General features: G+C 35.3%; 1 protein-coding gene across 1 annotated transcript in view; it reads right to left on the bottom strand.

Moving 5' to 3' along the window:
* Nucleotides 1–16642, bottom strand: part of LOC121412911 (RING finger protein 17-like) — an 81053-nt gene that overhangs the window by 35451 nt on the left and 28960 nt on the right. The window contains exons 15-19 of the mRNA XM_041605672.1: nt 14808–14894; nt 9350–9547; nt 8165–8365; nt 7480–7627; nt 774–912 (exon numbers count right to left, since the gene is read on the bottom strand). Coding sequence (XP_041461606.1) covers nt 774–912; nt 7480–7627; nt 8165–8365; nt 9350–9547; nt 14808–14894 — 773 coding nt within the window. The remainder of the gene's footprint in view (nt 1–773; nt 913–7479; nt 7628–8164; nt 8366–9349; nt 9548–14807; nt 14895–16642) is intronic.

Raw genomic sequence — 16642 nt, 5'->3', positions numbered from 1 at the left:
AGTCCTACCAGTACTGTCTATCAATATACAGGCATACAATTCCCTACATAAAGCATTTTGGAGAAACTTTTTTGTGTATTTTCATTGGTCTTGCAGTCGGCTTGCTTCAAGATTGCGTAAACATCAAACTCAAGCTCAATTTTTCATCATTATTTGCATCTCATTCTGAATTTCTTCCTCAATAAATATATTCCAATAAATTACTTTATCATTATCAAAAGTAGGAACTGTTCTTTCACACTATGAGAAACTACAATTTGTTTCTGGTGAACTAAGTGTGGATTTTGAGTACAGGGTAGTCACATCAATGAAACCGGTTACACTTTGTAATTCCGAAGGTTCCTTACTCCCAAGGTTCGTAATTCCGAACCACGTAAATTGCCTATACCTTGATGTTCGTTAATCCGAAAACGTAAAAGGGTTCCTTAATCCGAATATTTGTGGCGTTGTTCCGAAGGTTAGTCCGAAAACGAAATAAGATTCGTTAATCATTTCGTTTTCAGACTAACGAACCTTCGGAATTATGAACCTCATTTTGTTTTCGGATTAACGAACCTTTGGAATTATGAACCTCATTTTGTTTTCGGACTAACGAACCTTTGGAATTACGAACCTTCAGAAATACATGTGCGAACCTTCAGAATAACGAAGCTTCGGGATATCCGAACCTTCGGAATTACGAATGTATGCGAATGAAACCAAACACATTGTACTAACCAAGACAACACAGAATGAAATAAAAACACATGAATCTATAATAAATGTTGCCTTACCTGTTTAAGGATAGCCACTCCACCGTGCCATAGTCAACGAACCTAACATGACACATGATAATGTCTTTCCTGACTACTTCAATGATTTCTGCCCTGTACCATCTCTCGTCTACACTGTACTGGGCACAGCATGGCATATCTGTAGGAGACAAAACATTTTGTAAATTATCACTTTTGACCCTGGAAAGGATAGGTTTCCTACATTTCGGAAAGCATGCACATACACAGAAAACTTGTCACTTGTCCTTACAGTTAAAAGATTAGCCCCAAAATGAGTCAAAGTGACACATTTTGAGCCATATTGCTTTGATTTACAATTTGACTCACTTATCTTTTCTGATTTTTTTTGCATACATGTGAAGCAGAGCTGCCAACCACACTTGACCAAAAATCCTATTATTTCCCCAAAAAAATCCTATTTTTAGTAAAAAAAACTCATATTAATACCCGTTGTGTACATCTCAATATTTTGTTGTGCTTACTGTAATTTTTACATCCGACAGGCAAGGTTCCACATTAACTTTTTTGGTGGTAGCCCATTCGGGCCACCAAAACCTTCGAATAATTTTTTTTGGTGGCCCAATATCAAAGTTTGGTGGCCCCAAAAATATTAAGAAAAACATTAATTAAAAATGGATATAACGAACTTCTGAAATATTAATTCTACAGTCACTACCACTAAGTCACTTTGAACATCTTGTATGTAAATCTTGTTTGCTGTTATTTTACTTTGCTAGTTGATTTGTGGTAAAATATAAATTTTTCTATCATTGTAAATATGGAATGATTGAAAGAGTATAAAATTATTGTTCCCAGGGTGAAGTCTGTATCACTTCCAAAAAGTCAAATGACCATTTTCATGTACAGTCAAATAATTTATCATGCCAGAGAGTTGTACGGTAATCAAATGTAACTCCACATAATCGAAGTGTCATTTAAATGCAAACAGAGTGTACTTTCTATGATAATATTTGGGGTTAACTGGCCAAGATTTAAATTGTTTCTCATAAAGACCTGCATCTTTAAACATCATTTCTCTTTGATATACAAAATAGCAGATCTTAATAATAATGTGAAGTTAAACGATTTAAGGTTATTCAATAGCAAATCTGTAAAAAGGATTTTTTTTACAAAATGCTCAACATCATCCCAAATCCTTGCCCTCTTTCTGGTCTGTTCTTTCATAAAGTAATCAATCTTAGATGTACACATAAAATTTTCTGGTCTGTTCTTTCATAAAGTAATCAATCTTACATGTAGATGTACACATACATGTATGTCTGTCTTGCGTTTAATATATACCATGAAATGAAAAAGGTCATCGCTTTGATTAATGATATCGAAAGGATAAGATGGATTACTTTCAGTTGTTAAACACTATCAATTTACAAGAAATGTAAGCCTACGGGAAGGAAAAATCTACACCATAATCTTATAATGTATCTTAACATATTTTTTTTCCCGAGTAGTTTACTGATGGGAGAAAAAAGAGAGAAAAGAACAGGTGATTATTCTCTCCTGCTAATTTTCATCCCTTGATACCTCCCCATTCATCATTTTAATATCACAAATTGATAGGAGCTTCGGACAGGATAAAACTAAAAGAGAATGAACATATGACTTGAGTGCCAAGTATTGATGCAGTACCCGGAGAAACATGAAAAATACACTAGCTGCATTTTGAATGCATTATACACAAGATAGTATAATCTGTCTTAGACTAGTGTTGAAATGTTTAAATTTCTAAGAAAATGATTTATTTCTCTTTCCAACACTCTGTAATTTGCTTTCAATGGGGCATAAGATAGCTAACTTTTTCTGAATAGGAAGCATCTATGGATGTTTTGATATGGTATTCAGGGGGCTGAGCTGAAAGTGTGTGTGTGGGGGGGGGGCTGACCATGCAAAAAAATCATAGTTTTGGTTAACATGATGATAATTATGATCATCAACTATCACTATCAATCTATGAACAAACATTGGACAAATGGAAAAGAGAAAATAAAATACAGATAGAAAACAGACAATGAAAAAAATAGGCTTGAAAAAAAAAAGGTTAGATGAATAATAGATGAGATTGAAGTATGGGAAACTGAAAGAATGAAAGAAAGAGCACATTAGAAGTTAAGAATAAATTAAGAAGTAAATATTAAGAAAGATGAGAAAGAAATTCAAGAGATGAAAAGAGGCAAAAATTAGCATTATTACCAAAGAAAGACATACCAGAAAAAAGGAAATAGTGAAAAAGGGTGAAAAAGTAATAAAAAGAGAGAAAAATAAAGTTCATAGGAGGAAATCTAAAGCAGAGTCTAGCATATTGAAAGATACCAACAAATTACCCCCACCCACTATATTATAGATATATCTTCCAGCTGGTTAAAATACATTTACTTGTCAATTTGTGGTCAACTCTATCTACAGGTACAAAGCATGCGCACGACACATGATTGTGAAAGCTGGATCAATGTGTCTTAGAGACTGGGAACACCTTGCATCTAATAGTCCCATTGTTCCCATTACACTGTCCAGTCACATGCTCACTCCCAGAGAGCATTTCAAGAAACAAATGTAGGTGACTTTCACCAATAACTAATATAAACTACTGAATCCTATCACCTGATTGGCTCAGAACAGATAAAACTGGCTTATTTGCTTCATGAAGCACTCCCCACCTCTCTCCAACTGAGAAAAAGCTGGTCACAGGCTCAGCATTTGGATGCATGCACCGACCATACAATCGCTACCATTTTTACCATTTTGGAGGGGGACCATATCAGCTCTACCTGGGTGCGTTTCGAAAAGAGTTCAGTGTGACTTTAAGCCTTAAGGGAATTCTTAAGTGCTAACATGCACATGATGTTCAATGCACCACCTCAAAGATTGCTATGCAATTGCAACATGTTCCCGGGGCATCACCAATGTGGTGATGTTGCACAACTGCGGAAAATAATTGTGACCCTTAGTTCAACTTCAATATTTGTGAAGCAACCCCCCCCCCTCTTGGTTATGTAGCCTACAGATGTACATGTATACTGAACAGGTTAAATACAGCAGTGATGCTGATCCTAAGCCATGCCATAAAACTCACTGCTTAAAACCTCTGGAGACATGGAATAGGATCATAGGAAGTTCATGAACTGCTTTAGATGGTTTAATACTAGTAAATCTTTTTTGAGATGCACATGTACGTCACTGGCGGATCCAGGGGTGGGAGCAAAGCGGCCCCATGCCCCCCTTTTGAGAGTCACAATTAAAATTTGTAATGTTAAAATAGCCTTAATCCAGAAGTCTACCCCCACCCGTTTCTGAAAGTGAAGACCTTTTTTTTGCTTGTCAAATTTTTCCTTTGGAAAATCCTGGATCTGCCCCTGCTGTACATGTAAGTGTAAGGCAAAACAGACTATTTACCCTGATGGCTACTGAACTCACTCAGATTTTAGTAAAGAAACTGACTTTTCTTCCCTTGGCAATGGGATTAATAGCCATAAACAACATACACAAAAGAAAATGAAGTTTATCGTACAAATAAAGAAACAGCAAGGCTGCATTCTTCTAGAATTGCACATGCTTTATCAAACCGATGTGTTGGCTCAGTTGATTTACAAGAGTCCGTCTCACAACCGAGAGATCAGGAGTTCAAGCCCCGGCCGCGTCATACCAGAAGACGGTAAAAGATGGGACGGGACAGGAGTTGCTTCTCCCGTGTTTGGCATTGAATGATTTAAATGGGCAATGCCGTTCTGGTGCTCCATAGGTGCTGCATAGTAGCTAATGGACCCACGATCAATTGGGAAAAATGGATTTTCATTTACAACAGTTATGCTCAGCCCGAGACATTGATTGATGTGTACAGGTCAAGTCAAATTAAAGTAATTATGCAAAAATGTGCATTGCTCAAAATTGAGGAGAAAATAATGCCTGAAGCAATCACCTACCATAGTTAGAGGCATTCAGCCTTTTGTGAGCCATCATCTGTTTAAACTGAAGCTACATTAAGTCACAATGGAACAGAACTAATAGAATTAATTGTGTTTTCCCCTTTTATGTTCAATGTTTATATCTGGTATTCAGTATTTATTACATCTTGCATTTTACAATATCATATATATATTCATTTTCCAGATTTTGTTAAGGTGGCAGCGCTAATAAGGCTTTCCCTTCCTACATGTAGTTGCCTCCTCATTCATTTATAAATCATGTACACTCTTTTCTTTTTATTCAACTGTTTTCCAGATTTTATCATTGTGATATCTGAAATTTTCTCATGTAATTCATGTAAACTTTGTATGTTCCTTGTATTTGTTTTTTATGATGAATGGAATAAATGCTATCAATATCATATTAAACACTCTTCTTACTGCGATAGGTGGATAGATTCGCATGTACCTGTATGGTAGTACCAACTGCTTCCATAACCCTTATTAAACTGGGGGGGGGGTCAATTTGACCCCCCTCGACAAATTTCATCACTACGCCGTCGCCCAAAGTTTTTTGATCGCGCCGCTCACTGACTTTTTACTTTCAAGCCTTGCGCATCTTTTGAGACCAAAATTGCGACGCCCGGGGACGCAGTTCTGAAATTACTCAACATTTTGTAAGTGCATATCAGACCCGAAATTGCTCAAAAACGTGATTCTGTGTACAAAGTCAATGCAATTTGTGTTTTTCAACCAAAAATCATAGATGTATGATTATTTTTACTTTTGATGGTTTAAAAGGATTTATTTTATGCTATTTATGATCGCAGAAGGGTCCCTGACAAAGTTCATTGGAAAATAAACAATAAAAAACAAAGGTTTGAAAAAAAAAGAAAAACATAAGAATTTAAAAAACAATAAAATACATAAGAAAGTAATTATATTTTTGCAATTTTTTGGTAGATATTTGTTAGAAATGTAATAATTGATACTCCAACCAAAAATTAGCATTCTACTTTCTATAGAAAATTGAGTTAAAGGCAAAAACATACACAAAAAAAACAAAATTTAGGGCAAATTTCATATGCTTATTTGCATAGTTAATTAATTAAAAATATAAAGAATTAATTTTTAAAAAATTTTACCATACAGTCCTGTAGTTTACATACAGCTCCACACGCGTGCAAATTTTCACAACGATAGCGGGATCAGCGGCCGAGATCTGAGGGGGGTCAAATTGCCCCCCCCCCCGTATATACATGTACAGTCTGAAATAGCCCAGATAAGATAGGGTTAAAGGACAAGTCCATCCCAACAAAAAGTTTATTTGAATAAAAAGAGAAAAATGTAACAAGAACAACACTGAAAATTTCATCAAAATCAGATGTAAAATAAGAAAGTTATGACATTTTAAAGTTTTGCTTAATTTCACAAAACAGTTATATGCACATCCCAGTGGGTACGCAAATGAGGAGACATCATCCACTCACTATTTCTTTCGTATTTTATTATAAGAAATATGGAATATTCTATTTTTCTCCTCATTGTCAAGTGAAACGACGATTAATTCCTCCCTGAACATGCATTTTTTAATACTACATGTATATGATTCAGTCAAGTTGGTCCTTATTGTAAAATCTATACAAACTGAATTATTGTATAATTCAAACAATAAAAAAAAACAAAAGAAATAGTGAGGGACATCATCGACTGTCTCATTTGAGTTGTGCATATCACTGTTTTGTGAAAAATAAGCAAAACTTTAAAATGTCTTAACTTTATTTTACATCTGATTTTGTTGAAATTTTCAGCGTTATGCTAGTTTGATTTTTTCTCTATTTATTCAAATAAACATTTTTTTCTGGGGTGGACTTGACCTTTAAAGGGAAACTATTACTACTTTCAGAAGCATCTTGTTGAAGCAACATTCAATTTGTATGAAATAGCTTGGTACTATAAAAAGAAAATAGGTAGAATGCATCCCCATACATGTATATTTCACAAAGATGTTCTTCCCTCTAGGTCATACAGTATCTAGTGGATGTCTAAATATGGATACATATATATATATACATATATATATATATATATACATATATGACTTTACATGTGCATTCTAGATAAGGATTTCATTGGTGCAATACAACAGAATATATTTGCCAGTCTCCCCAAGCGCCTTTTAAGATATAATCTATGCCCGAAGCATTTGCTTTCTGCCGATAAAACAGATTTAAGCCAGAAAATAGGGTTGAATGCTTGCATGCATGTGGCACGTGATGGCAACATGCATGCAAAATGAACAAGAGATTGTGATTGATAGTTCCTTCCTCAAGAAGGAAGTGGAGAAACAAAGAAGAAAGTTTGCTTCAACTATCTGTTGACTACTTTCAAAGTATCATGTTTTCACTAAATAGCTTTTATTGAATAATTAAAGATTTTGCAGCTTTATTAGGGGTGCATCTTCTGATGTCAATACGAATAAATGCCTTGAATTTTACTACGGTAAGAACAACTAAATGCCCTCAGTTTTGTGTGATATCATGAGTCTGATACAACAACACTCCAAAGGATATTTTCAGTATAGCTCATCCATTTTGCTCCTGTCTTTTATCATGCTTTTTCTGTGTTGTTTAATGACAACATTATATATAATATGCATACACATTACAGATGAAGGTACATGCAGTGCACACAGACAAATAGAAAAACTCTTACATTTGACACAATAAGTTTCTATTTAAAATTAAATCATGTCACATATTCAAACAATTTATGAAAACAATATTTACCTGGTTGCGGATTGAGAAGAAAGGGCAGGTGAGGGGCCATACTGGCGAGTTCAGCGACAAGTTCCTCTGACTCTAAGGCATGCTGGGCAGCTTGTGCTATGATTGGATCGGGATCATCTTCATTGGTTTGAGTGTATTGGATATAAAGCTGGATAGGACAAGATGTAAAAAAGAAAGACAAAGGTAAAAAAAAAATGAAAACAATTATAATCTCTATAGAAGGGATGGCTATTCAGGATGTATAGATTCTGTTAGATTAATAATGATTATTATGTGTCTTTAGGGTCAGGGGAAAAAATTAATAATTTTTTTTCCGGGGTTACTTTTGAGCTCCCCAGCCCAATTTTGCTACATTACAATGTTTACATTGGGTCCTTAGGGAATTTAGGAGTTCTTTTTTTTATTTTTACAAGGCTCTTTGTGACACTATGGAAGCGAATTCGCCCCAAGGCCCTTCAATTTTGCCTGTTTTGGATATGCATATTTGCACACTTTCAAATTACTGCCAAATAGTCAAACATTAATACTTTTTTTCTTCTTATTCTATATGTTCCTTTTGATGATTTCTTTTGTAAAATCATGGCATTTTTTTTTAAATAAAGAAGACCACCACTTTTGGTGAAAGGAGCAACCTTGAATAAATATAGATATATGAATGAATAAAAAAAAATATTAATGAACTTACTAAGTCTGGCTCATCCAGATGGCTAACGGTGACCCAGAAGTATACCCCGACATCAGGGAGCATTGTGGGACGGAATGCCTGACCCGGTGCAGCCATCATCGCCCCGCCCTCTTCCATCTCAACGGCTTCGGTCACGCCCTTGAGGACGTTGACGACGGAACGGGGGATTTCAGGATTGTAGTGAGCCCCATCTTCGCCATCCTGTTATTAATTAATGAGAGTTGAGAAAGAGAGAAAGGAATTGATCCACACTCTGGTCAAAGAGAAAAAACAACTACAAATTGATATTTTCCTTGTTTCTGATACAAATTAATTGCTACTGCCACTGTATTGTAACTTTTAGAATGTAAATGGATGTTGAATTCAACTTTGAACTTTGAATGGGGGCAATGTCCCACAATGTCTACACACTGAAACATGCTGCTTCTAAATCTTTTCTTGCATCATTCTGAACGAGACTTTATATATTCCTACTGATGTTATATAAAACAAACAACTATAAAACATTTCTTTATTTCAAGCAGGATTAGCGGATAACAAGAAATGTTTGGTTTTGCAAAAGACGTTTACAAGATTGGCTATCACAAACTCTCACAAAATGTCTGAGCTGGACAAAGAATATAGGTGAAGTTTGATTGCATAGTTTTATTCTTCAAGAAACAATGTGGTTTTACATCATTACACTTTTGACGGAAGTCCAGCTGCAAAATGAGACCTTCCCCATCCCCTGTCTAGAGTTTCCATCGCCTCGGCTAATGGATGGACCTCACATGATGAGATCATGAAGAGAGGGTTGGGGCAGCGTTAATCCCTTCAGGAGGTTTCTTATGATGGACTGGGGGCCGGTAGTTGAACAACAGCCACCACAAGAGAGTTAATTGCACAATGGCATTTTCAGATGATAGATTCATCAAGGAAAATACATTTAAAAACGTTCATCCACGAGATTGATTTTCTTTGAAACAAACACATTCTGGGGGAGGGGTCCCTCGTAGCAATATTTCAGGGCCATTTTAATCAGAAAATTCTAGCAAGAGAGACAAACATGTTTGTACATCCAGGTTGGTTAATAATACTAAGATGAAAAAAAGTATTCATCGAAAATAAGGAGTGCTTAAGAGCTAGAAACAATCAATGTTATTGTCGGAACTTTATAAAGTTAGTGTCTCAAAAAAAAAATCTTACTTCACTCATAGCTCGGCTAAACGCCGGTGTAGACGTCCCGTCAGTGATGGTGCTCGCATCATCCAAAGTCCCATCATCCAGATCTTCGCAGTCTGCAAGCAGCTCTGCAAAACCCTTATTCAGCATCAATCTCACGACACTCTCGCCAGTGGGTAGGGTCAACTCGACGGTTAATGGCTCATCTTTCACGCAAATTGCCTGCAAGTAAGAAAACAGGATTCAGATATAATTCTCAACATCATAGGTCCATGAAAGAAATGAATTATGACAGCCTAACCACAGGGTAAAGTATCAAATGATTAAAAAACAATTATCCATCATGGTGGTGGATTAGAAATTTGACTTCGATTTTTTTCCTGAAAATAACACATCAATAATGCATCATCCTCCCCTTGTGCATCTTCTCCTTCCTGAAAATGCCTATGGGTGCATTGACTACATGTGCATTCTCTTGAGGATACATTCTTGATAGACACAATAACTAATAATAACCACAAAGAGTTATGATTGATCCAATCAATCGTAACTCTACGGAAATCCATCAGTGTCACAATTTTTTTTCTACATAAAATTTTCAAAATATCCTTTGTAAACAAAGTCTACAGGTAACACACCGAATTGTCAAGAAAACAATGAATTTATTTAATTTACGTCATATCTAGAATACATTTTGAACATTCATTCATTTTGGATGTTGACGTTGCCGGCCGTCCATAGTTGTGATTGATCAGGTCAATCGCAACTCTTTGTAAGACGGGCCTCAGGACTAGCCCAGGGGATTAGCCCACAGTGATGGTTAAACGGGGAATGAAACCTTTGGAACAAATAGGCTTGTGTAGAAACAGAAAAATCAAAGAATAAGAATAAAGAAAGTTTGAGAAAAATCGGACAAATAATGAGAAAGTTATGAGCATTTGAATATTGCAATCACTAATGCTATGGAGATCCTCCCATTGGCAATGCGACAAGGATGTGTGATGTCACTGATGAACAACTTTCCCTTTGGTGGACTATAAAATACCCTCAAAATGTCTCTTTTTGCTTTTTCTGATGATACAAACTCTTTATCCATGATGTATTCTTAAAAAATATGTAATACATGCCCTCATGTAGAAAGAACACATGATCTATGGATAGATGTGATAAAAGAGGCAATTCAAGTGAAAAATATACTAAAGTAATGGGGAGAGTTGTTCACAAGTGACATCACACATCTTTGTCGCATTGCCAATTTGCTATATCCATAGCATTAGTGATCGCAATATTCAAATGCTCCTAACTTTCTCATTATTTGTCCGATTTTTCTCTAACTTTTGTTGATCTGTTTCTTTGATTTTTCTGTTTTCACACAAGCTATCTTGTTCCAATGGTTTCATTCTCCTTTACTAATTCTTATTGTTGATTTTTTTTACCTGATTGCTAAGAAAGCATGAATGCTTGTCAGCAAGCAACCAGAGGACCGACGGCTTAAAGTCCCCTCCGAAGGACCTGGTACTGAGAATTAATGCCTTACCAAAGGGCACTAGCGCACCAAGTGGGAATCGAACCCGGGTCACCGGAACACGAATCCCCGCTCTACCGACTGAGCTTTCGCGCCTCCCTCTGAGCTATCGCACCTCCCTTTTTTCTTAATCTTGATTTAATTCTTAATCAAGTGCTGGTCATTGGCAAAGCTCAAGTACAGTATTAACCCCATTAAAGACTGAGCCCTCATCTGTGTAGGCTGGAATCTATGAAAAACACAGACTTTACATCTAAAAAAATCATCCAGTCTCTAACGCATTTAATGGCACATCCCTGCTGGGTTGTCAGTTCTATAAGACATCTATCAAATAATAGGGAAAAGTACATCTTTCAATGAAACAACATATATTTCACAGTACTGGAAAGTCATATGCTTAATACAGCTGTATATGTGTCAATTGGAGTTACAAGTGTTCCCAAGATCAAAAAGAAAACTCAGTAAATCAAATTTTGACTTGAAAATAAAAGAAAGCCCTCTAAACAAATATTTTTTTCTTGGAATTCTATACATGAGTATCAACTGACAAGAACAGGTAAATTTACCACAAAGTCTAATGGGGAAAATAGTCTGGTTTTGGTAGATCTTTTTTTCCAAAGCAAAATGCTATACACTGTATAATCTAGGCATTCCGATTAAAGCAAGCATGTAGTCTGATACTTTCTATCTAATATATCCTAAGGGTATGATGCAATTTCATTCATAATATCCTTCTAAGTAATCCATATTCTAATTCCAATTCTGTCTGGTGTGGTTAGATTCTGAAAATGCTAATTGAAAATCAAACCATCTTAATTCCACTCTAAGAAATAATAATAATAATGTGAACATTTGCAATGCACTGGTATCCCTCAAAAAGATGTTCATGCCGCACTAAAGAAAAGAAAAGAAAAAGAAAGAAAGAAGAGAGTGGAAACCTACTAAAAAGGGGGAGAATGATAAGAACTAGCGTCCAGTTAATCTTTTCTGAGAAAAATGTCTGTAAAAAAAATCCTGCCTAATTCCCTCTTATTTGGTTTCCTTGTGGTCTAATGTTACTAAAAACGAAGAAAGAAACCACAAATCTGAATCTAATTTCTGCTTTTTAAAATCAATTTAGATCTAATTTCTGTTTTCTTGCAATTACAATCACAGTGACATTTAATTCTATTTTCCTTCACTCCCGAGTATTTTGGTAAAAACAAGGAGAGAAAAACAAATCACACATACTATAAGGGACAAGTCCACCCCAGAAAAAGTTAATTTGAAGAGAAAGAGAAAAAGCAAAGAAGCATAACACTAAAAATTTCATTAAAAATTGTATCTAAAAAAGAAAGTTCTGGCATTTTAAAATTTTGCTTATTTTTCACAAAACAGTTATATGCACAACTCAATGATGTGCAAATGATGAAGTTGATGATGCGCCTCACTCATTATTTTTGTTTTTGTTTGTATTGCTTCAATTGTACAATATTTCAATTTTACAGAGTTTACAATAAGGACCCTCTTGTTTGAACAAAAAAAAACAATATGAAACATGATAATTCCACATTTTCAGTGAGGAATAAATCTTTGTTTCACATGACACAAAGTCTTTTATTTCAATATACAAATAGCGAATAGGCATGAGTGCGATGGTGAGAGATTTCGCATGAGGTGAAAGAAAGATGCTCTATTCAAAGAGGCGTTAGCAGAGTTGAATAGAGCGTTTCTTTCTTTCACCGAATGCGAAATCTCGCACCATTGCACAAATAAGAATATTTGCTATTTGTGTTGTACAACGCCTCGGAATCTACAATAATATGGAAAAAACAAGAGTTTTTTTTCTCCAGTAATCTATGAAAAGGAAGCAGAAATATTGAAAGCGAATAGCAAAATCACACAAGCGCACATGATCTTGGACAGCATTGCGCATTTAGCCAGCGGGCTGTACGTGCATTGTCACCTTATTCAATGAAATCGCATTGTGACGTCACCTCCTAAAGCCGTGCAACGGTATGAATGTGTCACATTCAGCCTCCCATTTGATCGCGTACAACAAGCTAAGTAGGCTTTGTACAATTTTAGTTAACTAGCAGTGATGATTGATTGTACACTGGAATGGAAACTCAAAGTAGTATTAATATAAAAGAGTGCAATTTTTCTAAGAATATCCCTTGATAGTCATCAGCATTGCCATCATGTTCACACACCTGCCAACCTTTTATTAAAAAAAGGATTCTTAGAAGGAAAACAAGTATTTTTTGACAAAATTGAGTATTTTTTAAAATTTGTTTCAACGTAAAAATCACTAGCCTGTTGTAGTGAGATCGGTGAAAAACATGGAAAATTACTCTACTTGAAAACTTGATAATTCCCCATTTTTTTAAACATGTGCTCGAAGGCAAGAATTTACTTGTTTTTTTCGTGCAACAAGTTATTGGCCCGACAGTGATTTTTACTGGTCTGGGACCGTCGGACTGTATACATAATCCATGATCATAAATTTAAAAAAAAGTAGTGTATTTGCATATTCATATCAAGAGAGGAACAATACTCTAAAAAGGGAATGGTTGGCATTTCTGTGTTCATGAATGTATCAAAAGGTCTATATATATGAATTATAAAAATACATACATGTGTTCTTGTGATACTGAACATGACTGTTGAATGTTTAAACCTCTCACTATTAAAATCCTTTCATGATTTCACTCCTTACAAAAATATTGTACGTAACTATCATGGTATCATATGTATCATCACATTTGCTCAGCCCTCCAAAAGCACCAAAAAGCTTGATTTTAAAATTGTTCATTCTAAAACACCTTTCTTTGTCTCTTGTGATAGTTTGTAAAAACATTGACAACATATTCAGAGATCCATTTTGTGTTTAACAAACACGTTAAAACAATTACAACAATGCTATTGTAATATATTTATGATATTATCACGCATCTTACACAAATCTATAAACATATACATAAAAAACAAAATAATTGTTTTCAATGTTGATTGGGCAATTTTCTCATACTGTACATGCAAGATTGCTGCAAGGAAAATATGAAATAAAGAATGTACAGATGTTTATGCCAGTGAGTTCTAATTAGCCTTATTTAGTTCTTAGAAAAGTATACCTTCAGCTTCATATATACAAATTTACTATTGATGACAGTATAATTAGATATTACGAAGAGTTAGTCACATAAATATTATCCGTAATTACCTGTCATTTGTCACTATTGTAACACTGCTTTATAAAGAAGTAATGAGATAATGTTGTTTGTAAGAGAAAAATTACAAGTAAACCCCGTCTTTGTAATTAGAAGACTAACAAGGACCACAAAACAAAACTAAAAGGTAATGGTAAAATAACAAGGAGAAACAATGAAATAATGAAGAAGAAAACAAAACAAATACAAACGGCAAAATGAAAGAAAGAAGAGGAAGAGGGAAAAGAGGAAAGCAACTATATGGGAAGGGGGGTACTTCTTCTCTTTGACCTTTATCTGTCTGCATGTGTGTAATGTTTATTTTCACTAAATATTTAAAGGTGTGGATACATATCACTACTTGAAGAATTTGTATTCTTTCTTGATGCCAACAGCACTGATATGAGATAAGTTCTCACTAGACACTCATTTCCATTTTAGTTGATGAACAAACTCACTTTCTGCCGTGCCAGTCCAGATTCAGCGGACTGCTAGGTGTCCATGTCTTGATTCATAATGCAAAGAAAATTATCAGAAAACGATGACAAAATGATTTCCAAGATAGTTCCAGAAGACGCGAACTGGACATAGTCCAGTCCTGAACACTAATTTCCAAAAATGCAGTAAAAATAAAGAAATAAAAGCGCAAAATGGCGTTGAGTGATGGTAAGTACATGCTTATGAAAGTGATGGTGCACATTCACAAGAGCGAGATCTACTGTAATTTTGTTCGGAGAATTACAAAAATAACATACAAGTTTCTACTTACCCTTATATGAGCCAAACAAGTCTTCTCTACTAACGACTCCAAGAGAAATGAAATAGCATCGGCTGACCAACTTTTACTTGGTGACTTCTGCAGAAATACACATAAAAACGATATTAGAATAGAAAGATACTCGGACCATATTACGCAAGAGTGCCACAAATTTTGTAGATTACCCCTGGGTGTAATATCCATTTATCTACATACCACCATGACAATAACTACTACTTTTGCATCAATTACATACATGCATACATGTATTAAGAGATGTTATATGCAGGGGGGTTCAACTTATAAACAAGTGGAATACCTCTGGCCGTCTCACCTGCATCACGCGGTTCAATATAGCAGCAGTGCTGACTTTGAATACAATTCTAACTCGCACAAGATGTTCAGTGATACATAGTTACTCTTATGTCCACTTTTTATGAACTAGACCAATAAACTTACAGAGATATGATGGTTATTCAACAAAAAACCCCAACATGGCCAAAGTTCATTGACCTTACATGACCTTTGACCTTAATCATGTGACCTGAAACTTGAACAGGATGTTCAGTGATACTTGATTACTCTTATGTACAAGTTTCATGAATCAGATCCATAAACTTTCAAAGTTATGATGGTAATTCAACAGATACACCCAATTCGGCCAAAGTTCATTGACCTTTGACCTTGGTCATGTCACCTGAAACGTGCACAGGATGTTCAGTGATACTTGATTACTCTAATGTCCAAGTTTAATTAACTAGACCAATAAACTTTCAAAGTTATGATGGTAATTCAACAGATACCCCCGATTCGGCCAAAGTTCATTGACCCTAAATGACCTTTGACCTTAATCATGAGACCTGAAACTTGCACAAAATTTTCAATGATGCTTGATTACTATTATGTCCAAGTTTCATGAATCAGATCCATAAACTTTCAAAGTTATGATGGGAATTCGACAGATATCCCCAATTCGGCCAAAGTTCATTGACCCTAAATGACCTTTGACCTTAGTCATGTGACGTGAAACTCATGCAGGATGTTCAGTGATACTTGATTAACCTTATGTCCAAGTTTCATGAACTAGGTCCATATATTTTCTAAGTTATGATGACATTTCAAAAACTTAACCTCAGGTTACGATTTCGATGTTGAATCCTCCAACATGGTCTAAGTTCATTGACCCTAAATGACCTTTGACCTTGGTCATGTGACATGAAACTCTAATAGGATGTTCAGTAATACTTGATTAACCTTATGGCCAAGTTTTATTAACTAGGTCCATATACTTTCTAAGTTATGACGTCATTTCAAAAACTTAACCTCAGGTTAAGATTTGATGTTGACGCCGCCGCCGTCGGAAAAGCGGCGCCTATAGTCTCACTTTGCTTCGCAGGTGAGACAAAAATGTCAGCCGGTCAAATGGTTAAATGACATTATCAATTGCAAAAAACTACATTTTATACCTTATCAAAAATTGTTAACAAGTTGAATGTCTCTGGCCGTCTCACCTGCATCACGCGATTCAACATAGCAGCAGTGCTGACTTTGAAAACTACTATAACTCGCACAAGATGTTCAGTGATACTTGGTTACTCTTATTTCCATGTTTTATGAACTAGACCAATACACTTACAGAGATAGGATGGTAATTCAACAAATACCCCCAATGTGGCCAAAATTCATTGACCTCACATGACCTTTGACCTTGATCATGTGACCTGAAACTTGCACAGGATATTCAGTGATACTTGATTACTCTTATGTCCAAGTTTCAAAAGTCAGATCAATAAACTTGCACAGTTATGATGGTAATTCAACAGATACCCCCATTATGGCCAAAGTTC

Source organism: Lytechinus variegatus, chromosome 4 (genome assembly GCF_018143015.1).
Source record: "Lytechinus variegatus isolate NC3 chromosome 4, Lvar_3.0, whole genome shotgun sequence".
NCBI lineage: Eukaryota > Metazoa > Echinodermata > Echinoidea > Temnopleuroida > Toxopneustidae > Lytechinus > Lytechinus variegatus.
Note: the sequence above shows the minus strand (reverse complement) of the source record. Positions and strands in the feature narration are given on the sequence as shown.